Source organism: Artemia franciscana, chromosome 5 (genome assembly GCF_032884065.1).
Source record: "Artemia franciscana chromosome 5, ASM3288406v1, whole genome shotgun sequence".
NCBI lineage: Eukaryota > Metazoa > Arthropoda > Branchiopoda > Anostraca > Artemiidae > Artemia > Artemia franciscana.
The window spans coordinates 16,335,473-16,361,807 of record NC_088867.1 but is presented as its reverse complement, the minus strand read 5'-3'; the positions used below and the strand labels follow the sequence as shown (position 1 = coordinate 16,361,807).

At 35.1% G+C, this 26,335-nt stretch overlaps 1 protein-coding gene across 2 annotated transcripts; it reads left to right on the top strand.

Annotated features, from left to right (window-relative positions):
* LOC136027027 (ras-like GTP-binding protein Rho1) lies at positions 1-25,022 on the top strand. Of its 2 annotated transcripts, none has more exons than XM_065703941.1 (5): positions 1-89; positions 4,342-4,499; positions 14,262-14,462; positions 16,568-16,750; positions 24,556-25,022. In XM_065703941.1, the coding sequence occupies exons 1-5, from the start codon at positions 41-43 to the stop codon at positions 24,592-24,594; spliced, it is 630 nt and encodes a 209-aa protein (XP_065560013.1). In that variant the 5' UTR covers positions 1-40; the 3' UTR covers positions 24,595-25,022. The 2 variants fall into 2 exon arrangements, with proteins under 2 accessions (XP_065560013.1, XP_065560012.1); XM_065703940.1 differs by having other exon boundaries at positions 26-91; positions 4,332-4,499.
* The last annotated feature ends 1,313 nt before the right edge of the window (positions 25,023-26,335 follow it).

Here is a 26,335-nt window from a genome sequence, read left to right as displayed (position 1 = left end):
TGACTGGAATTCACGTTAGTATCAGAATTGTGATATAGAAATGGGATGTTTTAATGCTTTTCAATATTCCAATAATGATGGAAATGAGAGTAAGCTAATATTGAAAAAAATATGTCATTCCAAGTTGTATTTGTGCAACAACGGGATATGTATATAACATTCGATAGTTTTGTTTTGGTATATTTACCTTTGAGAAGTAAAGCTAATAAATACTGCTTCTAAGTATATGAAAAGTATATTAGAATGAAAACTGGCAGTAGTGCTTAAAGAAACAACACATGTGCCATCTAATGTTTGACAATATTGTTCCATTTTTAGCCTAGCACAAGCTACTGGATACTTGTCTTCCATAGAATATAAAATATAGGTAACTACTACTACTAACTACTCACCGCAGCACCAAGCCGCCTGAGGCCAACAGCTACACACACTCCTCTATCCCAATCTGTTCAAAGCCTCGGGCAAAGAAAACAGACTCGCGCCAGGCGTAGGTCTGCCAGCTTAAAATCAACTAGCGTAATTAACGTACCAAAATTTTTCCAAGTTATCCTACACGCACTCTCTGCACACTTAATGTTGACTTAAAATAATAATTATAATTATTAAAATTAATTATTCAAATAAATAATAACTATGCGGGAGTTATTTCCCTTGTGTTTTGATTTTTTGGAAGGGGGTATTTCCGGAGTGATCAAGAAACTGTTCAGAAATAAAGTTTTTTTTTTTTTTTTTTTTTTTTTTTTTTTTTATGAGAGTATGTTAAGAGAATTGTCTTTTCAGGCTGAATTGTCTGCAAGAAACTTTACGGGGTAGGGATTTTCAGCGAGGATGGAACTATCCGGAGGGAATTTGACGAAGGGGGATGTACTTTATATTGGATGAAATTTTCACGGTGGAGTTTCTCGTGAGAGGGAGGGTGTGTTTCATTGAGGATGATTCAGATTTCCCGGCATTATTAAAAAAACGATCAGAAATTAAATTTTTTTTTTTTTTACTGAAAGTAAGGAACAAAATTAGAACTCAAAACGAACAGAAATTGTTGCGTATGAGAAGGGCTGCCCCCTCCACAATACCTTATTTTCTACGCTAAAGTTTAACTGTTTATCCCAATTTTTTAAGAACGGCCACTTACATACAAGGGCCGATTAATTAGAATAGGAAGCTTTTGTAAAAGCGCTAACAGCTTTAGCGTAAAAAGCAATGTATCGATGAGGGGGCAAACCTTCTTACACGGAATAATTTCTGTTCATTTTAAGTTTTGATGCTGTTCCTTACTTTCAGTTAATTTTTTTTTTCTATTAATTCCACTTAGAATGGTGAACTATAAACCAAGTATTTTCAATGCGTTTACCTCAAAATTAGTTTTAATGCAATTGAGCATTTTGGCTTATAACTTCCAACTTGACTCCCAACTTTGTAAGTATGTACTTGCAAGGGAAATGCATTTAAATAAGGGAGAAATTGTATTTTTACCTAAAAAAGAATAAAAATATTGCTCATTGGATACTAAATGCTTTTTCACATCCCAATTCATATAATTATTAAATTGCTCAAACCCCTTCTCTATGATATTCTTAACGTCCTTTAAGTACATTAAATAAAAAAAAAAGTTTTTTTTAACTGAAAGTAAGGAGCGACATTAAAACTTAAAACGCACATAATTACTTCGTATATGAAAGAGGCTGCTTCCTCATCAACGCCCCGCTCTTTACGCTAAAGTTTGACTCTTCCTCTCAATTCTTCTTTTTAAAACAGTAAAAAACTTTAGCGTAAAGAGCGGGGCGTTGATGAGGAAGCAGCCTCTCTCATATACGAAGTAATTTCTGTGCGTTTTAAGTTTTAATGTCGCTCCTTACTTTCAGTTAAAAAAACTTGTTTTTTATTTAATTTCTGAACGTTTTTGAATCAATGCATGTTTTGATTTTGGCTCTCCGCAGAGGAATAATCAAAACGAAATTTGCATATATATTTTTTTTTTTGGCTCAATGGCTTTCTCATAATTTTGATCGAATGATTTTGAGAAAAAAAAGAGCGGGGGACGAAGCCTAGTTGCCTCCCGATTTTTTGGTTAATTAAAAAGGCAACTAGAACTTTTAATTTTTTACGAATCTTTTTATTGGTAAAAGATTTACGTAACTTATAAATTAGCTTACGTAAAGAACTTTTGTATTCTCATGTTTTTATTACATATATGAGGTGATATACATATCACCCCCCCCCCCGTCATTACCTCGCTCTTTACACTAAGGCTTAAATTTTATCCCAATTCATTAAGAATGACCCCCTGAATCACAAAAGCCGTAGAATAAGTAGTTGAAATTACTGAAAATACTTTAGCGTAAAGAGCGAGGTATTAGAAGGAGGTGAGCCCCTCATATGGGTAATAATTTATGTTTGTTTTAAGTTTTATTGCTGTTCCTTACTTCCAGCTGAAAAAGCTTTTTTAATTGTTTTTTTTTTAAATAATGCTAGTAAATCCTGCTCTCCCTTCATGGAAATTTTCTTCTCCCAAATTCTCGAAGGAAAGTTCCCCCAGCATATCCCCCTCTTCTCAACCCCTCCCCCAAACCAAAAAAATCCTCCTGAAAACGCCTGTATACTTCCCAATAACCATTACTATATGTAAGCACAGGTCAAATTTTGTAACTTGTTGCCCCTCCCACGGGGACTGTGGGGGAGTAAGTCGTCCCCAAAGACATAGTTATAAGGTTTTTCGACTACGCTGAATAAAATGGCTATCTCAGAATTTTGATCCGTTGACTTTGGGTCACTTAAAGAGGGCACTAGAACTTTTCATTTCCCTTAGAATGAGCCCTCTTGCAACATTCTAGGACAACTGGGTCGATACGATCACCCCTGGAAAAAAAAAACAACAAATAAACACGCATCCGTGATCTGCCTTCTGGCAAAAAATGCAAAATTCCACATTTTTGTGGATAGGAGCTCGAAACTTCTACAGTAGGGTTCTCTGATACGCTAAATCTGATGGTGTGATTATCGTTAAGATTCTATGACTTTTAGGGGGCGTTTCCCCCTATTTTCTAAAATAACGCAAATATTCTCAGGCTCGTAACTTTTGATGGGTAAGGCTAAACTTGATGAAACTTATATATTTAAAACCAGCATTAAAATGCGATTCTTTTGATGTAGCTATTGGTATCAAAATTCCATTTTTTAGAGTTTTGGTTACTATTGAGCCGGGTCGCTCCTTACTACAGTTCGTTACCACGAACTGTTTGAAAACCCACAAAAACTACAGAACCTTTTTTTAATCAAGTGATTCGTTTTTAATTATGAAAGCCATTATTGTATGGATACTCTATTTGTGAAATATAATGTCATTCATTTGCCTAATGTATTTATTGTAAGGGATGGCCTGCTATTTGTCACACGAGATCATGATTTGATCTTTTACTTATTTTTCCAGTTCTACATTCATGCCTTATGTGAATAAGAAATGATCTAGTATATAACCCCTTGGTTTGCGGTTCAATTCATAAATATCTATTGATCGGGTAGAATTGCTTAAATATTTATAAAAGTGATTTGTATAGTAGTGTTTAAGAAAACAGACTGACTAGCTCCGTTTGTGCTTCCCAAACAATACTAACTGAAAATCTTTGCATTATTTTTGCTTAAACAAGGGGAAGGTTGCCAATATTTTAACAAAATTTTTTCCTGGAGTGGCCATGGGTTCACATTGTGCTTCCTAACTCTACTAGCTGAAATCCCTGCTGGATTTTAGTTTTAAAAAAATGCAGCATGCCTATCTTTTCACTAAAAGGCTTAAAATCTAGCTACATATGGATCCCCCTCTCTTTCTTAGTAAAAAGCTGGATACAAATATTTCTATAGAAGTCAGCTTTGGCTGATACCTTTATAGATAAAAGTGTTAATCCATTTATCTGGTCAGTGATTGGAAGCTAAACTATTCAAGCTAGAAAATTGAAATGTTTGAAGAATAGTTTTGGAAACGGCTGTAAAAATTCCAAAAAAAAAACTGGAAAAATAAGCTGGAAATATGACGGCACGAAAAAAGAAGCCATTTGTATAGACGGCATTACATAAAGATTTTCATTTATTTTATGAATTTTTATGTCTGAACGAACCTGGGGCCATTTGCAAAGGTCCAGTCACCAGTCAAGTGAAGCCAGGGCGAAACAAGTAAACTGTTGATAGTTTGTACCCTTTTATTGTAATATACATTTTATTTTTAAGGAAATTGTGCATAAAATACTTTTTTTTCTGCAATTTCAGAAATTAACCCTTTTCTGGAGTGTCTTAATTGTTTTAGTAGTTAATTTATTTTTCATATTTATTTTCTTACATGTTTTATGCCAGGAATGGCGGCTATACGGAAGAAACTAGTCATAGTGGGTGATGGTGCTTGTGGTAAAACCTGCCTTCTTATTGTCTTCTCCAAAGATCAGTTCCCAGAAGTCTATGTCCCAACTGTATTTGAAAATTATGTGGCAGACATTGAAGTTGACTCCAAACAGGTATGATTTATTTTGAAAACTCAAAAGATATTATATCTTTTCTTTTTATGTCAAGTGTAAACGAAAAACAAGTGCTTGTATTATATACCACCTGCATTTCAAGTTGTTCATCCATAGATGCATTGTAAAACCGTTTTTTTTTGCTAGTTTCTTTCAACTTAGCGTGAGGCAAAACAGAGAATTGACAGAATATATGGAAAATATATAATTTGGGCTATATAATTGAACATTAGGTAGGGGCTGGGGGTAAAGTATTTGAACAGTGTGAAGTTATAAAACATTTCTTACTTCATAATATCATAATAATTGTAGCTAACACATCAGGCATGCAGACCCGCTATACCTTACCCCTTCCCCCCCAATGCGCCAATATGTAGCCCAAATTGGTTTCTAAAGTATTATATTTTAATCATACTTAGGTATATTTTATTAGGATTAACCTGATTTCACTCCTTGAGATGGAGGGGGTATATCCTACAAGTCTCGAAAAAAGGTTTAAAGTACTATGAAGACAAGTAAATATCATTTTTCCTAAACTTTTATATATTTAGTAATAGTGATTCATTCACTATTTAGCAAAGTGAATGAATTTATTCTTTCACTAATTTTTTTGCTATAAAATGCAAAACAAATATACTATTGAAAAAAAAGCATAAGAGGAACGAGAACAATGACAAAACAGGGGAAACAAAACATGGAGTATAAATGACACGAAATGGAAGGAAACGTGCATAAAGCTCACGAAAACACACGCTTACTGTGTCTTTAAGACACAGCAAGCGTCTTGTGTCTTGCTGTGTCTCGTTGATGGTTGCTCTGCAGCTCCGTTACCCTGTAAGCCCAATTTTTTATTTGGCTTTTTAGGTAAACATGATAAGACTAGCTCACGCTTATGAATTTCGAATTTGATGGCTCTTTTTCCAATCCGGCAATAATTTTTGCTATTGCTAGTGGGTCATAGATCTTGAAAGTTCACAAGAAGTCTTTGTTTTGTGAAAATTACGATAATTGCATACTATTTAATAATCAACTTTTTCAAGTTTAAAGTCATCACATAAAATGACGTCATAAAATAATTTTTGTAATGGTATGGAGTAGTTGGAAATCTTGTAGCAGATCTCTCTTAAATTAACCCTGTAAAATGATTTCTAAAAATATTTTATCAACCTAAAAAACCCATGGAGAACTATGAAAACTTGAAAAAGTCAATTTTCTAAAGAAAATTAGAAATACTCTGTGTGCCCTTCCCTGTGTGCATCCCCCCGGTACAGATATGATTCAAACAATTTCTTATCCAATAAAGAATGTATAAGGTTCATGCTCCCTTCGTCACATGTGATTTTGCGATATGCCTCGCGCTTTAATTTGTACCAGAAGGATAAGATATTTACATAATTGAATGCATTAGTTTCAGGCCTTATTCACCAAGCCAGATTGTGATATAAATTCGACTTTATGCTGGTGATTGATCTGGACTTATTTAAAAATATGCATTTTTTTGCATATTTTCAACGTATTAAATATTTTTCAATCTGAATAAAAACGCAAAGCAGGATTCATAAGTGTAGCTGCAGGATAAAGCTTAATCTCGGCTATCAACTGATAGCAAAATTGTTGCCTTACGGTGACCTATTAAAACAAAAAAATTACATGCCAAAAACTTGCATCGGGGACATTAACCAAAAGTACCTGATCTTTGGCAAAAAATCTAATTGTATTAGATATAGCTTTAATCAGAACAGTTAAGGTTTTTTTATAAGATATGTTTGCCCTATCGTAGAAAAATGTTTTTCAAATTAATCTTTTTTTTTGCAAAATCTCAAGTACTTTTGACGAAAGACAACATAATTATTAACACCAAGTTCAGTTCATTGTAGAATTTATTTGACAGTTGTTGTGATTCCAGTCAAACTAAAAAGTTTGTACTGGGTTCTCACTGAATCCCATAAAAATTTGAACTATGCAAAATTTACTTCTGATTCTCACATTCAACGTGGTACGTCCCTAGAAGATGTTGTAAAAATTCTTTATTTTGCAAGTCAACTGAAGTAGAAGTTGTAAAAGGTTAAATTTTTGACTGAATTCAAAAGCTTGTAACCTATTTGGAAACATTTTACAAGATTCCAAGCATTCGATTATATCTTTGTAATGAATTATTATATATATATATATATATATATATATATATATATATATATATATATATATATATATATATATATATATAAAAATAAGTTGTCTGTCTGTCTGTGGATCAGTTGACGTCATGTTTCTGTGTCGGCTGACGTCATGAAGTTAGTTTTCGTCATTTTTGCTATGACGGTGACGTCATTAAAGATATTTAAGACATATATGTTCACGTAGAAATCTATTAATGTTTAAGTTTACAATGACTGATAAACTTACAATGGCAAAAGCCGATGAAGATGCTCAAAGAGTCTATGCCAAAAAACTTGCTGCTGATAGAGAAAGTCAGAAAAGAAAGCGTGCCGAGGAATCAAAAGAACAGCAAGGAAACAGGCTTGAGGCTAAAGAATGCAAAACCGCGCAGTTAGATGAAGATCCACCTGGACAGCGAGAGTCAAAACGTATCAAAACTGAAAATGATAGCGATGATGATTGGGTTTGGGATTTTGACTTGGATAAGGTCATCAATGCCTACCAGATTTTAGTTAAAAAAACAAAGGTTCGGCGATATGTATTTCAAAGTGAAGCTGAAAAATAAAGAAGAAAAAGATAACTGAAAAAAGAAAAAATGTAAAAAACATGACGACCGGGACACAGGGAATATAAATGACGACCAGGACACGCTGAAAAATAAAGAAGAAAAAGAAAACTGAAAAAAGAAAAAATGTAAAAAACTAAAAACTAAAAAATACTAAAAAGAAAAAACACTCAAAGAGAAATTACAGACCGGGACACAAATGACGACCGGGACAGAGGGAATATAAATTACGACCGGGACACTCAAAGAGAAATTACAGACTGGGATACCGGGACACAAATGACGACCGGGACACAGGGAATATAAATGACGACCAGGACACAGGTATTTAAGAATATCGTTCAAAGACAAATTTTTAATTGTAAGAAGACCGTTGAAAGAGAAATTTCTAATTGTAAAATGACTGAAGAACCTACAATGGCAACACCCGAGGAAGCTGCTCAAAACGAATGTATTCAAGCCGAAGTAGCTGAGTTGGTAAAGCGTTATGTTTCAGGTTCTAGGTCCGAGAGGCTCCAGGTTTGAACCTTGCCTTTAGCATTAATACAAAAGAAGAAACAAACTAAAAAAGGTAAAAACTACAAAAAAACTAAAAAGAAAATATATATATATATATATATATATATATATATATATATATATATATATATATATATATATATATATATATATATATATATATATATATATATATATATATATATATATATATATATCTTCTATATATATAAAAATAAGTTGTCTGTCTGTGTAACGATGACTCTGGTCAAACATTTTCAGATCAATTGCTGGCAATTGGAAACGGAAAGCTCCCAGTAGTGGGAAAGCCAAGAATGTTGTATATTCGCAATTTTTAGGTAGTTTGAAACACATATATAAATCTATCTATATTCACAGGTGGGACACAGGGACACAACTACAATGGCGCGTAACTAATATGGCGCGTAACGACTTATGCGCGCGGGGGGGCGCGAAGCGCCCCACCAACTAGGTGTTGGGGTGGCGCGAAGCGCCACCCCAACAGCTAGTATATATATATATATATATATATATATATATATATATATATATATATATATATATATATATATATGTATATATATATATATCTTGTTTAACTAAGATTTTTGCTTTTATAAAATATTGAGAATATATATATATATATATATATGTATATATATATATCTTGTTTAACTAAGATTTTTGCTTTTATAAAATATTGAGAAGGGTTCCACCATATATATTATGTACCACCAGCAAATGTTTTTTTTTTCATGAGTTTTGGATGTTATTTATGTTGTCTGGTCAGGGCTGTTATACAGGATTTTTGTTGTGGGGCGAGGTGTTTTTATTGGCGGGGGGGATGCCTAAAAATTAAAAACACAATACAAATGTTTTTCCTTATGCTTTTTTTTTACTTCTGTACGAGTCGTAAAACAGTATCATGGGGAGGGGGGGTCAAACCGGGCAAACTCCCGCCTTGATAGCCTTAGATCTTGTGTGATAAAATCCAAAGTTCTTGCAAGCTATAGTTTGCTGTTCACCTGCTCACTCATTGCAGTTGCTTTGTATATCATCTGGCATCTACTCAGATAAACCAATGAATCCCACAAACAATTTTTTACCATGGAGGTTGTAAACTAAATGAAAGATCTTTACTCGCCAATTTTATTAACGGCTGGAAATCTAGGTTCAACCAGACTCTTCTGCAGATATAGCAGGATTTGCACAGAACATAATTCCTAAGAGATAACATAATTCCTTTGTTTGATTCAGAGGCGCCATTTGGGCCAAATCTTGGGGTGGGCATGAACTCCATCTGAAAAAATGTTTTTCTTGGGTTTTGGCAGCACATGATCGAGTATTCTAAGTAAAAACGCATTTTCAGCTCCCGTGTGTTGCTTGGAAATGTACTGTAACCGAATGTGGATCTCAGCCACACTGACCTCTAAGATTAATTATAACATCGAAGATCACAATCAAGGAGGTTAAGTGATTAAACTGAAAGTGGAAAATTCAACCAGACTACAGGCTGGCCTTCCTCAGCGAGAAACTTTCTTATTTAAGTAAACAATGCGTCGGTGAAAGTAATCTTCAATAGCATGCTGAGGGTTGTAACCAAAATCTAGGTTTTCCTTCAGCAGAAATCTTACAGATCAAATATATTTACAAAAAGGAAAAACATAACAAGAGAAAAAAATATTACAACACTCAAGGTAACAAGGGGAGCCGCCGAGGTTTCATCTTTGCAAAATCGTCAACAAGCTGGTCGTAGTCCAATTTTTTACTAAATCCTTCTCTGCAAACATCAAAAGGAGGTGACTGAGACGATCGTCTCCTTTTGTAGACCGCAAGTAGTTTTTCACTATTTCTAGGCTAGAAAACAAACGCTCATTGCTCGCTGTTGTCACACGAAATGTGGCAGCAATACGAAGTACTTTAATTACTTCTGAGTAAGCCACTGGTAATGCCTGAAGATGGTCGACAATGTCTAGGAAGTTTTCCGGCTTTTTTTCCTCATCCAGCAAGAAACGCTTGGCAATACGAGCTTGAGATTCGAGAAGAATGTCGTCGATATCCAGCTCGCCGTAAAGAGCAGAGAAACGCTTGAGCAACTCTGTGTCCATAAACTTGGTCGAGCTTGGACCCAAGGCTTCGGGTGTTGTCAGCACTGGCAAGTTATTTGTGAACCTTCTGTCAAATTCGGCTAGTAGACGGTCGAAAGTCTCGCTTCATTTCATCCGCCAAAGTAGTAGTCCGATTTCCAGATTGGACGAAGCTCTTTCCTAGCGTCGAAGTTGTCACAAATTGTTTCAGATGCTTGGTGATCTTTTGAGTTCTAATGCTAATGGCTATTAATACCTTTATATTTACCTAACTAAAAAGCTAATAGGCTTAATGCTGTAAAGTCTTCTACTTCTCTCTGTGCTCTCGTCTTTAGAGGCTTAGGAAATGGGCATTTGACAGAACTTGAGACTTTTATTATGAATCTAACTTCCTTTAAAGTTTACAATGATTAATTGTAAATAGCATAATTAACCCAAGAGTCGTCATGTAATTACGCTTTTTGGTTAATAGGCGTGCAGTAATTTCAAATCAATTGAACAGAATGGAGAATGTTGGACATAATGGATAATTATGGCCGGCAAAGGGCCCTTTGTGGTGGAAGCTTGGGCCTCCTGGAAAATCTGGGGTGGGCATCGGCCCACCCCTGACCCCCCAAATGGCGCCTCTGGTTTGATTGGCCTGTATCAGCGAACAACCCGTATTAACGATCGCCCGAATATCTTACCGCAATAAAAAGGCGAAATGTAGCTCCATAAATACCTGATCATTTGACTCTGTGCTTCCAACTCTAAAATCTATTTCTGAAAATATTTACCTTTGCTGTAGAAAAATTACAAATGTGAAATGTAATGAAGTAGCCTAAGAAAAAATAGCCTGTGATGACTATATAAATACGCAATGTCTTCAAAAAGGGAAAAAAGTTTGAGGCGAACAAACCCAGCAAACTTGGCAAAAAAGGAATATTAAAAAATCAGTCAAAGGGAGAAGAAGGAAATGGGAAAAAATAGGAATAAAAAAAAGAAAGAAAAATATTAACTTTCTTAACCATTTTTAGAAAAAAAAATTTCCACAAAGGAGGTATTTACGTTTTTGAAGTTATTAGAAGTCAGATTGAATTCCAGACAAGTATTGGTGAATAAATTAGTGATATTCATACACATTTACTAAATCGGATATTCCATTAACAAATCAGTAAGCTTTTTAAGTGAATTTAATCCATGTGTGTCAGATTTTTCAATCTTTGGCAAAGGATTATAGGTCCTGACCTAAGTAAAACTATTATTGTTGACAGTCTCTTGACTTTGATTTATCGATTATGATTTGGGTTGTGGCTGCTTACGAGTTAAATAAGATGGTTGAACAGTTGGTGTTTAGCCCCGTTCTGAACTTTTTGCGTCGATCACTCGCAGAAGGTGTAAAACTTGATCTGATTGTCAAAAGTGCTATTAATTAGTTTCGAACAGGATGCAGTTTTACAAGCTAAGAAGACCCTTCATAGTGAGCTGGATATCCAAACCCGGATGGTTTCGTATGCCAAGGATAATGATATTACTGATATGTGCAAGTCGCTAGTCACAGCGGCAAAGCAAAATATTTTGATCCCGAAGTTTGTAATTTTCAGTCCGGGTGAAGTATCTACCATCGGCGAGTCTATTCTTGAAACCACAGTAGTTTCAAAACTAGATAAACTTTTAAGGGAATTAAATGGATTTATGTTGAATGATAACTGCTTCCTGATCAGTCTGCCTGGCGAGTCCCAGCCTCCTCAATCCACATCCCCTCCTCACCACTCTACCCTGGGATACTTAAGAACCCCCCAAAAGACCTAAAAGGCCCAAATGAACGAAAAACGTTAATCAACAAGGTGTACCCAAATACGAATGATATAGCCGAGTTACGCCGCTCTAACGACAAGTGGAAACTTGTGGTTGTTTGGTCCAAGAAAACCGCGGGCCAGATAGTCGAAAATGTTAAACGTGCCGAACCATCGCTCGACATTTTCCCTCAAGGAGCCTGCTTTTGTCACGGTGATTAAGCGAGTTCCAGAAGATTTAGACGAACTGTCGCTGAAGCAGCTAATCCCCAAGTGCACTAAAACAGTACAGTGTGGCAAGTCCTGAACATTTAAAGTTTACTTTCTGTCTTGAACTGATCTTGATGCGTTTTGGGGGACATGATGTCAGACGTGCATTCAACTCTCTTATCCACGCAGCTATGCTTCTGAAAGCTGATAAACGTGCATGGAATCTGGTCATTATTCGTTCTCTTTGGGATTTATATTCAAGGCTTCATATCCGCCTGAAACTACCCCCAGTTAAAACCATGCCCCCGATTCCGCGTAGACAACTTATCCCAGTTAAGAAAGGGGCCCGTCAAGGAGCCGTCACCTCTGCTGACCTCTTTAATTACTATGTACTGGAAGCACAAGATTTGTACCCACCTTCATTGATTTTGTATTCTGTAAACCTTTCTTTGGTATGCTATGCTGACGACGTCCTGAACCTTAGTCGAATTCTTCAACGTATCCCCGAAATTTTTGGAATCCTTGAGACGGAATATCAGAAAGTTGGACTTGAATTCAACTCCTCTAAGTCATATTGTCCTATTTAACTGGAAAACAGATTCCTCTGCCCCTTCCATCACGCTTGGATCTAGCTCTTTTCAACCTATAGATCACCTTATTGCTTCTTCTATCCGACACACACGAAAACTTCTTCTTGAACACATCCGTAGAATCTCAGCAGCTTACGCTTCCACTGTATCTTGTAAACTTCGATTCAACCGACCTCTTCTTGCAAGTCTACATAATGCTGTTGCCCTTCCCCATATCCTCTACACCACACCCTTCTGGAAACTCGTAACTATAACTGACAAGAGTAAAATCCGAACTATGTTCTTTCGTTTTGCCAGGTATCTGCTTTATCTGCCTCCATGGTATAGAAATTCGCTCGCTATTGCGAAATCCAAGGTTGCTGACCCAGAGGTTGCCATCGCCAGACGGATAGCGAAACATAATAGAAAAATAGATGACAATTTAAAGATCGGTCCCACATTCCTAAGCAGTGATGTACTGTGTTTTTTTTCCATACTCCGTTTTGTCGTGTGTTTAATTGTGACAGATTTTTCAATAGTTTTTAAGAATAATAATAATTCAATTCTTGTATGATTGTTTAACGTTGCTGTTCAGCAGTATATATAGTATCTAGTGCCGTTTTGAAGATTTTGTTTCGCACATCTATTATGTAAATTAGATGGTGCTATTATCGTTTCTTAAATTCGGGTCCTCCTTGGACCCGAAACTCATTTGTGTTTATTTGTTGTAATATAACTGATCCATGTACTATCGTTTCAACAAGTATTGTGAGACAAAATGTCACATGACTAGAGCCATATATTGCAGTGGTAAGACAATGGGCAAATTAGAAAGAAAATGTTTGTGTTACTCGTTCGCTTATAAGTCTTTTTTTTATTCTGGTTTCTTTTTATATTTGCTTGTCTTGTATTTTGCGGTGTCTAATTGTTGTCTTTATTGTTTTATTATTTTGTTTTCTTTTACTGCTACGTCTTCTTGCTTTTGTGTGACGGGTTTACAAATTTAAATAAAATATTTGACCTTCAGTTGAGGATCTACTTTTTAATATTGGACATTCCTCAAAATATTACTCAAAAACAAGGATTTGATCTAACTTAAATATGATACTAATTTGAAAATATATCGCGATACTGGAGGGGCTAGGAGCTATGCATCTCTATACGCCTGCATTTGCCATACCCTCGTTCCCGAAGAATGCCATTTCGCAGTAGCTTCATCTCTACGTACCTTCGTGCTGTTAGCTCACTGCCAGCGCCTTGCCATTTTTCCTGGTGTTCCAAATTTTGTAGTTCGCACATTTTTGGCCTTCCAGTGGGGGGGGGGGGGGACTGAAGCTCTTCTTCTGCCCTTGGCTTCTTCCCTTCATACATTTACTTATCTATATTTGATTTAATTGTGCAAATGCATTAGATGGGATATCCCAGTATTTTTTGGTAGTAACTTTCAGTTTTTGTTTATGTATACCATAGCTCCCTCTCTTATTTGATTTGGAATTGTTTGAGAATGAAAGAAGAGTTGTAAAATAAATTGCTTTGATCGCCCAATTGCTTTACAAAGACTCCATGCACTTTTGACTCCCGAATGGACTCCAAATCAGTTCCTTGCCGAAATTGACCTTACGCGAATGTATATACTATAATATAAGTATTTTGTGTAAATTTGATTTTTTCTTCATGTTTAGGCAAAAAAAATGTTTTAGATAAAGGAGATACATATCAGATAAAGGAGAATACAAATTTATTCAAATAATTATTTAATTTAGCCAAATTTATTTAATTATTTAAATCAATAGTTAAACTTCGCTTATTCTAAGAATAATTGAAACTTTAAAAGGTTGAGTTTGACGTACCTACTTGAAGTTATTTTTCTCTAATAGGTTGAGCTGGCATTGTGGGATACCGCTGGCCAAGAAGACTACGACAGACTTCGTCCCCTATCTTACCCAGATACAGATGTCATATTGATGTGCTTTTCAGTGGATTCTCCTGACTCCTTGGAGAATATTCCCGAAAAATGGACTCCAGAGGTGAAACACTTCTGCCCAAATGTGCCAATTATTCTCGTTGGCAACAAAAAGGTTAGTATTTTGATAATTCCCCCAGTTGTCTGACTCTTTCAAAGATTTATTCCCAATCATGTTTTAGGTATTCAATTCAGGTGCGTATGTCAGAATTTCCTAAAGGGGGACCAATAATAACAAAGTTAGTTTTATTAAATAATTTGCATAAGAAGTGCCTAGGAATTTGGAACAATTTGGGATTTCAGGGTGGCGGGTCCTGGAGTCGATTCCCCTGCATACACCCCTGTTTCAGTTGTCAGATCTATCTAACAACAAAGAAAATCGATGAAGATATTTTTGGTAATTTTGTTATAAAATGCTAAATTTTTTTTCGAAAATTGGTCGTTTTGTAGAAACAATAGGTCGTCTTGTAGAAACTTGAGAAACATTAGATAATGTTTCTCAAGTATGAAGAGAATGTAAGTACATTTAGTTCGGAGTCATTATTCCTATTTCGAGCAGATTCACCTAAGTGAGCCGAGGCTCCGACCAAAAAAGACCCATTTCCTTCATGGTTCATAGTTAGCTAGATTATCTTTAATAAACATGATCCATACTTTAGTATTCTAAGTACAAAATGGATGTTGTCATTTAGGGATATCAACTTTATTGGTTTAATTAGCGCAGGAAATCAAGGGTTAGCTAAAGGCTTCAAAGTAAAATCTTAAACAAGGAAAATGATACAAAAATTATTACCATTGCTATGTTATAGGCTATTAGAAAAATGTAAGCTGGATAATTCCCTTGTGTCAGTCATTTCAAAAATGTGGTACTTTTTACATTGATACAAAAAAGGGTTGATACTCTCTTAAGTTTTTGTAGGCAAGCAAATATCCCGTGTCCTGGTGCGTCATAAATGCTCATAACAGTTTTGAACGTCATAAACAGTTTTGATGGATGACGTCTGCAAGGTTGCTTGATGTTTTTCTTATTTGAAACATGATATATGATATGCGCCGTGCAACCTTGTACCTTCAAGCTGCCATCGCTCTCAGCTTTTTTTTAAGGGATTAAGTTTTCATTTGGGTGATAGATATCAAGATAGTGTTAGAGTGTGCAAGTCAGTTGTATTTGGAATTTTATCTGATACATGTAAGAATTTTAACTTTCTTGTAAATATTGTGAAAAGCGCATTCAGCAGCCTTGTGATAGTACTGTGGGTGAAACCTCACCTGGCAACTCTGGGAACTGTGTTTTGAACCTACCTTTCGCAAGACCTTCTCCTACGAAGAGTGGCCACCTTTTGGACAAAAATAGCCAAGAAACTAGCATTTCTGTTTACCGTATTGACCTCAATTGGTTGAGAAGTATTTCGAACTTCTGTACTGGTGTAGCTGGAACACCATTTAAAGGAGAGGGTGGGTTTCTCCTTTCCTGTCTGAAAATGACGAGAAATCTTTGGTCAATACTTATTTTAACGAAAAATTTGGCGCTTCTTAGTATAATAATTATCATTTACAGTTTCCGAATCAGGGGTGCACGAGACCAAAGATAATATGCAATATGATGCTCAGGCTCCTCCGTCTCAGCCTTTTTTGAAATTTTAGGAATTCAGTGGGGGTTTGAAGAATAATTTCAACAAAAATTGTACAAACGGAAAGTGCCAATACTGATCTAAAAGTTTTATTCGGAAACGAAGAGCCCAAAAAGTTAATTTAATTCTCTGGAAGTATTTTTCAATTATGCCTTTGCATCCCTATACTTGATGCACAATTTTCGGAACTGGCTTCTGGCAACATTGGGCTCAAACATATATATATATATATATATATATATATATATATATATATATATATATATATATATATATATATATATATATATATATATATATATATACATATATATATATATATATATATATATATATATATATATATATATATATATATATATATATATATATATATATATATATATATATATATAATTTTGATCCCTCTCTTTAATCTTATTGTACATTATCTTTGCACGAAGTTGCTAGTTTTGTTTACTACTCTTCTCTTTCTGTTTTTGTTATTGTTTTTCTTCCTTAATGCGAATTGGGTGCTTCTGCTACCAGTCTACTGTAATGAATGAATGATTTTTTGTATGTCAATAATTAAAACCTATTTATTATTCAGGACTTACGTAATGACCCGGCCACAGTGAAAGAGCTGGCCAAGATGAAACAAGAGCCAGTGAAGCCTGAGGAGGGTCGCGCAATGGCAGAGAAAATAGGAGCCTATGCTTATCTTGAGTGTTCTGCCAAGTCGAAAGAAGGTGTCCGTGAAGTGTTTGAAACAGCGACCCGAGCAGCGCTGCAGGTAAGAATTCTTCAGTTAGTCTTATATTAAAGACTCAATTTATAAACCTGCCCTGTTAAGCAAAGATGAAGCATCTCAGTAAACCCCGATTTCAGTTAATTAACAATGAAAACGAAAGGAACAAACGGAAACAATAAGATTCAGTGCGTGAACAAAATGTGAATAAGCTCAGATGTTTCGATACTCCTCCGTTAAACCATCTTCAGTGTAAGTTCTTGAGAAATAGAATAAGTCAAAAAGAGAACTGAGAAGAACCGAAATATGAAAATAAACTAGCCTAAAACCAAAGGAAACGCAAGAGAGAATAAACAAAAGTAAAAAATAAGTAATTTAAAAAGCAGAATATTGAACCGAAAAGGCATAAATACACAAACATGTGTAGACTCAAACATTTCAGTCTACACATGTAGACTTTTCGTCTGCATGTGCAAAAATGCATTTGGTGGATCTATTCCGGTTTCTAATTGGTAACTCAGATCAACCACGCTCGTTTATTTCTTGGGTGGCTCTCTTCAGATTTAAATTTCTCGGTTATCTTCATAAAAGTTGCACCCTCTCCTAAGAAGTTTCCATTCCCTTTGAGTCTTTCTTTATGACATCCTCCCACCCCAGACGAGGATGCCCTGCTTTCCGTTTAGCCCTAGACGGTTGGCCGAAAAGGACACTCTTCGGCAATCTGCCATCCTTCATCCCCAGAACGAGCCCTAACCATCTCAGCCTTTCTTTCATTATAGCCTAAGAAAGAGGAATTGAGCTAGACTTTTCATACAGCCTATTGTTTGAAATACGATCAGTAAGCCGGGTACCCAGAACAATCCGTAGGCAATTTCTCTGGAAAACATCTAGTAAATCTTCATACTCTTTTCGGAGTGCCCATGCTTCAGAGCCATATCTGACCACTGCCATCATCGTACCTTCCAGTATTCTAATCTTTGTTCGCAGACTTATCTTCCTATTCTTCTAAACTTTTTTTTTATTGTGAAAAAACACCCTGAGTCTTGGCTATTCTACTTTTAACGCCTTCACTGCTCCCACCTTTTTTTTTAGTAATAATACAGCCAAGGCAAATGAAGCTGCCCACCTGATCAATCTTTTCGTTACCCAACGTCACCTTTTCGTCTTCACTTCTTCCTACCCTTAGTGACATAGTCTTCTTAGCATTAATTTTCAAACCTATTCTAGCACCCTGAGCTCGCAAAACTTCTAAAAGTTCATTCATTTTGCTCACACTTTCATCGAATATGCATAAATCATCAGCTTAATCTAAGCATAATCATCATCATTCAATCATGAGCATAATCATCATCATTTTCCTCTATATCTTTTCCTTTTACTGTATCTCGGTTTAACACATTCTCTAAATGTTCTGCCCGTCTCTCTTTAACTCTTCCCTCATCACTAATTGTGGCCCCGTTCCTATCTTTAACTGGGAAAAGTCCGGATTGACTACTCCCTCTCAATTTATTAACATGCCAGTACAATATTTTACTATTCTGCAGTCTAGCTGCATCTTTCAGATCCTCGGCAATTTTATCTATGGCCTCCACTTCACACCTCCTTAGATCATATTTTAATGCTTTCTCCACTTTCTTTACATTCCTTTGTCTTCATGTGATCTATTACTCAGATAATTCTTGTACAAACCCTTCTCCCCTCTATAAAACATAAAGCTTTTTCACTAATATTCGTAGCTGCAGTCTTAACTTTCTTCCTTAAGACACCATCAGCAACTTCACAAATTGTTTTTCAAATTGTTTTGGTACCGAACAGACTTGGAAAAACCTATTGAACCAGAAAACTTTTATTGAAAAAAAATTTGAATTTCCTTTTTCTAACTCCAATGCGGAATAACTACCTTGAAGCTAAAAAGAAAATAGCGTTTAGATTTCAGAGTCCTAAAACACAAGGATTATAGTTCATAATAAAACAACTTAGGAATTGCCACATGCTATTTGAGAGCGTAACATTTATGCCAAGGAAAGCATTTTGATGTTTAAATGGCTATTAAATTAATGTTTCTACGGATGACATAGTTTCGTGACCTTTGATTTGTGAATTTCCTTGTATAGTTGCTAATTTTTGTAAGATTAATGTCTATGGAACGGTAAATTTAAGCTATAGTCGATACCTATATTCTTCTCAAGAGCAATTGAGAAAGGATTCAGAAATTGTAGAACTTGTAAGTCACATCGATAGGGCTGGTAGCTGAACAATGGCGACAATGCTTTAAAAAGAACTTAAAGGGGGTTTTCCGCCGTCGAAACAAAAATCTGTTAGCTAAAAATTTTCCCAACAGTGGTATTTCCGCCATCCAATAAAAAACTGTTTGCTAACATTGTTAGAGAATATCTTTAACAAATCCAATGCTTGTTTGAGAAAATTGTTGGATAATCTATTTCTGTTAGCTATCAATTGTGTTGCCGCCGTCCTAGCTAACATTCTTAGCAAACAGTTGGACGGCGTAAAAACTCCTTAAACTAGATTAATGAATTTAGTTTAAGCTAGCTTAATTTTTGCTGCTTCCATATCCATCAACTCGAAAGTGTATTTCTTTTATATGACACATTCAATTTAAAGAAGTGTGACTTTATGCAAATTGTTCTATCCTAGGGTTATTTCAATATGCTTGAATTGAATTATTTCTGAAACAGCTTTATCTGCCTAATTGTGTAACCCAGTATTAATTTGAGTTTGGTTAGTATAAGAGAGGTTTCAAGACTGTTTATTCAGTATTGGCAGAAAGCTCGAGGGTTGTCAAAGCAATAAGAGTTTTTGAAATGCATTGCTTTTGTCGTGCTAAAATTAGCAAAAAATTTAAAGCTGGTAAAATACGTGATTTTAGTTCTTATCAGTCCTATAGTAGCGCATTGGGTTTGACCTTGGCTTGGTAATACGGGACACAATGATCGAATCTTGCTGTAGATGCATACTGCAGGGCCGGCACAGGGACCTTAGTAGTGAAGTAAGGTCGTTATTCCAACTGTTACTATTAGGTCTTATCAGCAATTTCATAGCTCTTTTATGTGTCATGTATAGTGTATTTAAATGTTATATTATGCCAGTGAGCGAATCTGGTAAGGTCAAAAATATCGTTTCCACAAATGTTTAGTTTCTGTCACGTAGGATTTTCATCCTTTTTTCTTCTATTTTGAACCACGTAAAATTCAAAAGATAGAGGACTATTATGTTGTCAGGAATATCTATTGGAAAGGCGCTGGAGTCTCTTGTTAGTGTCATTGGAATATCATAATCTTGTGAAAATTCAAACATTGTATTAATCAATCTATTTAGTCAAGGTTCGCTAAAGCTTTGAACCTTTATTTTGTTTTCATCACCAAGCTTTGACGCAGTTGATTTATCATACCACCCTAGACTTGCAATATTTGTAGTTGTGTCTTCGTGCGTTTTGTATGCGCTATTTGGGTATTAATCAGATGCTTTCGGATGAAGGATGACAGATTGCCAAAGATTATCTTTTTCGGACATTCGTCAAGGGCTTAACGGAAAGCTGGTTGTCCGCTGTTGAGGTGGGAGGAGGTCGTAAAGAAAGATTTAAGGGAAATGGGAACTTCCTGGGAGGGTGTAAAGAGGGGGGGCTTTGAATAGGTTGGGATGGAGGAGGAGCGCGCGTAGCTGTGTTACCCTCAGGTGGCTTGGTGCTGCCGTAAGCTATTAGTTGTAGTGGTAGTATGCGTGGTGTTATTGGGTGCCGTAAAAATATACAAGCGAGTTACACAAAATGATAGAACATGAAAAGAAAGAAATTGTGAGTCAGTTTGATGTCAATCATTCTAGGTAGACGAAGAAGAATTTGACATGTGTGCTTTATTTGCTTTTCAAGGTTTTTTATAGCTACCAGTTATTGACTAAAATTATAAACCTGACTTACTCTAAAAAATAGCATTTTGACCAACTTCAGTGTGGCTCATTAACTATCTGGATATCAAAATGTTTTGTCCGGATCCAAAACTAAGTAATTTCCAGTATATCGTTGAAAGCAGGCCACATTGTTAATTTCAGTTCAGCTTATTAGTTATCTGACCATCCAAATGTTTTGTCTGAGTTCAAACCTTAATTAATTTCCAGAATATCGTTAATTTTGAAGCGGGTAAAGCAATTCATTTTCTGAATTCATTCATGAACATTCGGACTGAATCCAAAACTGTTGGTTTTTCGAATATTTTGGAATATACTCGCTAATCGCACTCTAGCAATTTTATCAAATATTTGTTCTTCTTTGTTCATTTTCATTTCCGAATCGTAATAGTCTTCATATCCAAGTGAAAGGTATCATTGAAACTTTAAAGCGGGCAATTAGACATGGTATCAATATGATACCCATATCTGTTATTTGTCGTGAAAATAATTTATCGATAGTCTCGTTGGTGAGGTCCCGAACGCAGCTGCTTAATTTCTACTGTGAAGTCTAAAGTTTTTTCTCAAAGATTATATATCAATTTTGTTTGTTCGTTTTATTCTTAAGTGGGCGAATCACATTGCATCCTAGACATTCTGTCTGAATTACCTCAGGATTATTCGAGAATATCAAACATTAGGGATATACTTCAGAATTAGTTTCAGATTATGAGATCATATTTAGGTGAAGAGTATCACTAGAATGTTAGAATAGGGAATTTGGTATTGCATCACTCCCATGTCCAGTCTATCATTTGGCATGAATCTACTAGCGGTGGTGCCGATATCCTGACTCCCAGTCTTCGGCTAGGAGTGCAATGCATAGTTGGAGAGAAATCATCCAACGCTTCTTATATACCCATTTCTGTGTGCACGTATTACGTAGCTTAGGTCAAACCCACTGTGCCACCACAGGACTTGTTTGTTTAACTCTTGACTGGGCGAGCAAAATTTGAACTTTGTATCCTAGACATTCCGTCAGAATTAGCTTCCGATTATGACATCATATCTAAGTGAAGAATTACTAGACTATTAGAACAAATAACGGTATATAGTCTGCTATTTGCCATGAAAATCGTTTGTCGTGAATCTCTACTTGTTGGGGTCCGGATTTCAGGTGCCTAATTTCCATAATAACGTCTAAACTTATATCTCAAAGATTCTGTTTCAGTTTTGTTTGTTTTTTCAACTCTTGAATGGTTGAGTAAAATTCAAGTTTGAATCCTAAATATTATACTTCGTCTGAATTAACTTCCGGTTATGACATCATGGTTGTCCTCCTAGGGGCAACTTAGTAAAGAACGAACCTTAGCCCATAAATACCGAAAATTTAAAAACGCGCTTTGGAAAAAAAAACGGCTCGTACCCGAGTGAAGAGTAGTCCTAGAGTATTAGAAGGGATAATGGTATACAGTCTGTGATCTATCGTGAATCTCTACTTGTGAAGGTTTCCAATGCAAATGCCTAATTTCCATACTGGATTCCAAAGTTATATCTCATAGACTGCAGTAATCTTGTTTGTTTGTTTTACTCATATGCGGGCGAACCAAATTCCATTCTGCACATTCCATCTGAGTTGACTCCAAATGATTTGAGAACATCTAAGATTAGGAGTATACTTAATCTTGATCTAAGTGAGAGCACCACTAGAATGTTAAAATGAAGGGCTAAGCGTTGCAACAATATCATATTCAGTCTGTTATTTACCATGAATCTACTCATAGATTTCCCCGAACGTAGGTGCACAATTTCCCTATTAAAGTCTTATGTTTTATCCCAAAGATTCTGTACTGATTTTGTTTTTAATAATTTGTAATGTTTTGAAATAGTTTGTATTCAATTAAATTTGATTTTAATGAGTAAGTTCTATTGACGATAATTACTTGCTATTGAAAAAAAATGTCTTTTTTTATTTAATTCATGGTAATGTTTCAACATAAACAGTAATCAAAGAAAATATACCAGTTCAAAATACTACATACCCTGTAATATAGGGGTATAAATAATAGCCATTGTTCAAAAAGAAAATGATGATTACTCAAAAAACAGTTATTTATCATTCACTAGAATGTTTGTCCACACGCGTACCTGAACGAGAGAATAATAATTTGCCTGTAGCTTTATCTCAATGATCCTGAAATATTTGTTTGTTTGGTTGTTTTACTATTGAGTGGGTGAAGTAAATTCGAACTTTGCATCTTAAATATTCTATCTGAATTAACTTCTCTATGGCATTGTTTTATTTATCAAACTATTTGATCAAATTATTTGAGGATAGGATTATCTTCAAATTATTTAATCAAGTATTTGATTAAATGTTCGTGTTTAATTTGGCTTGGTGATTCATTTTATTTTGTTCATTTTTAGATTAATTTATTGATCTATTGCAGAATCAGTTCTATAGCTTTCATATCATGTCAGTATTAAAACCAGTTCTTGAGGGAGAACTGGTCATCATGATCAAAATGGTTGTGAAAATTTGCAGTATTTGGCCTCGGTCACGTTTTGTATTTCTATAAGTATGAGTTCTTTTCTTACCCTGACTGGCTATGAAGGAAAAACAGGTGAACATTAAAAAGTAATTTTATTGTCAAAATAATGTACATTCAGGGCTGTTTTTCTAGGTAATCAACTTGATTGTTAAACCATTTGTCATATCTGTGAAAAAGCTTTGTAATATTTTCTTCATAAAATGTTGCCGCTAATGATCGAAGATGGGTTTTTGACGGTTCCTGTTCACACTAAAAATTGCAGTAATTTTCGTTCCTGGCTGCATTAACTCTTCAAGCAAGTGCACTGCTTGGTCCCTAACAATGGTTAGGGTCCCTAACTTAAAGTGGTTCAAAGTTTGTTTGAATTTTTGGTTTGCTTGGGAGATTCCAGTGCATCGTTTTGTATTTCCCAACACCTACTAATTTTACATTGCATTTGATTTCATCTTCTATGTTGAAGTAATTTGTTAATATTAAAAATAAATAAATCATTTTGATGGTTTCTCTTGACGCATAAAGCGAAATCGGCCCTCTCAGAGCTTGTTATAGCCTCTTTGAAAAGTAAAATACCATCTAGTCTAACACACATGAGGCCATTATACCCACCAACTATAGCGCAACACCTACAATAATACACACACCATTTAGTGCCGTTTTGGCCCAAAAGGAGAAATAAGAAGATCGAAATACGGAAATAAAACTAGCGTAAATCCAAAGGAAACACAAGAAAAAAAAGAGAAGACAAGTAATTTAAAAAAGTAGAAGCTTGAGCACAAAAGGCATAATACAAAAATATTTTTAGGGAAGAACATAGCTTCTTTATATGGTTATGATGTTTCTGGGACTGAAAGTGGGTTGAAAAAGGGGCTTGGTAGCACTGTTAGCAAACTGACGAGAAGCTCAAAGAAGCCCTCGCAACTCATTCTAAACAATTGGATACTATAAATAGGGTATTACAATGTAAATCTGTAAATCAAATTTTTTGTTCTGTGGTGGTGCAGTGGATTTGACCTTAGCTTGGTAATACGGGACCCAGAGATCGAATCACGCTGCAGGAATGCACTTCAGGGCCGACGCAGGGACCTTAGTAGTCAAGAAGCGTCGTTAATTCTTAAATAGGGTATTACAAAGCTTGCTCACACATATTCCAAATACGATAATCATAAAGACTTTGATTGTACATTTATTTGTATAGTATTTTTTTCACGCGTATTCCCCTCATAGCCAATCAGAGGCTAAAAAAAACATTACATGCGATATATATAGGTTAGTTTTCGCTAAAGGTTGGAAACAAGTTGGAATTTGATTCCAATGATGAAATCGTCCTAAAGCGTCTGCATAACAATCCAAACAAAAAGAACCACATCAGTCCTTGTTGATTTCTGTTTTCATTTTCAGGTTAAAAAGAAGAAGAAGGGTAAATGTGAACTTATATAAGTCAGATTTGAAGTCGACGCCTAACTTTGCACAGGAGGCGAGGGGCTGCTGAGTAGAGCCTGCCGTTTTTGTTATCTTAGCGAATTTTTTCTTTTTCTTTTAATGTATTTACAAATGTTCTTATTCCTTCCACCTTGACAATAAAAAAAGAAAAATAGACACAGAATTATTTGTGAGAATTTTTTCATAGAGAAGAATTCTAAAGTTGAAAGTATTGGATTAGTTTGTTGGTTTTTTTTTTATCGGGTATTCGTAGAATCGATTTAACATAGAAACAACACTGTTATGTAATTTGTTTTGTCTTCTTTTTTATTGTTCTTTCTCTAGAATGTGGCTAACCTAAATGCTGATTTATTTTTCTTATTTTGTTGGCCTTAAAAGCTTTTATAATGATTCAGAATAAATGTATTGTCTTGTAAAATTAGAAAGTGATTTCTAATTATGGAGCAATGAAGAACCAGGCAAAGATAATTTTGTAAGTGTTTAGAGTACGTTCCACATTGCCTCATCATTATTATTGGAAATAGGAGGTAAAATCTTCACAATCACTATAAGGAAATTATTCAAAAATTAAAAACGAGGCATTGAGATGGGGATTCAAGCGGTCCTGTCAGATCGACTGATCGTTCAGAAATTCCATTTTATTGCGGGTGTGTTGAACGTTTACCTTTTTTTCTCTTTTTTTTCTTAAGGAAAACGGCTCACGGTTAGCAGATATCGAAAATCGTTAGAATATTCACTCAGAAACGGTTCACTCCAGTCGTGGAAACGCCAAAAAAAAAATATGAAATGTTTAAAAAGCAAGTGCATAGGAATTGGTTAAATCAAATTTTAGAAGCCAAAAAAAAAACATTCAAAGAGCCAATCCGTATTAGCTTAGGTCAGTTATGCCAAATGAAAAATATAATTTAATTCTTATCTTCTATGATAATTTCTCTTGAAATACTCCCCCAGGCCTCGTGTATCAAAAGAACACGACCTTCATGTTGTTTGTCAAATTTTAATGGAAAACTTTTGATAAATATGATTAGTTTTTCAGTTGCTAGCAAATTATGGTTCTACAAAGCTTTTGATTCAGAATAACGGATGCGATTTTCAACGGCTCATTAGAAATATTTCAACGCAGCCGTTGAATCGTTGTGATTTATAAACATGCAGGAAAAAATGTGGGAAATTTGACGGATCGCGCAAAAGCCAAAAAGACGTTTTTGCGTGAAACCACATCAGCGGGGCCCAAGGTAACACAAACTTGCATAAGGTAAAGTTCTAACTAGAGTGCGAGTGTACTTAGTGCCTATGCTACACACAAAAGTCGCTCCTGAAGTTTTATTTTTTCTAGTGTGAAAGAACAGTAAGCAAAAGCTCATGTTTTAGCATTTATTTCTCACTATACATATTTATTTTATCAAATGCATAAATGTGTAAATAATATATTTATTATGTTTAATTTTAATATAGTTATCAATATACTTCTTCGTTTAAGAAATGGGCTCAGAAACGGAGACATTTAGTATTTAGTGCTGCTCCTTTTAACTCCTCTTACTCTTTGTTTTTCTAACCTACTCTCCAACCCTGGTTGCAACCACAGTAAAACGGCGATGTATCTTATTTCTCAATGCTAATTTTGAAGATTGATCATAAAAAGATGTGAAAGTACCTATGCGTTTATGTTTAAAAAAATGAAAACAGTACTTCTCAGAACAATTTTGTCAATGTTGTCAAATAAAGGTATTTTACTAAT

Coding starts and splice junctions, on each gene's coding strand:
- LOC136027027 (XM_065703940.1), top strand. CDS start 41: ATGGGATGTTTTAATGCTTTTCAATATTCCAATAATGATGGAAATGAG. Junction 14,463..16,567: donor TTCTCGTTGGCAACAAAAAG/GTTAGTATTTTG, acceptor TTTATTATTCAG/GACTTACGTAATGACCCGGC. Junction 16,751..24,555: donor CGACCCGAGCAGCGCTGCAG/GTAAGAATTCTT, acceptor TTTCATTTTCAG/GTTAAAAAGAAGAAGAAGGG.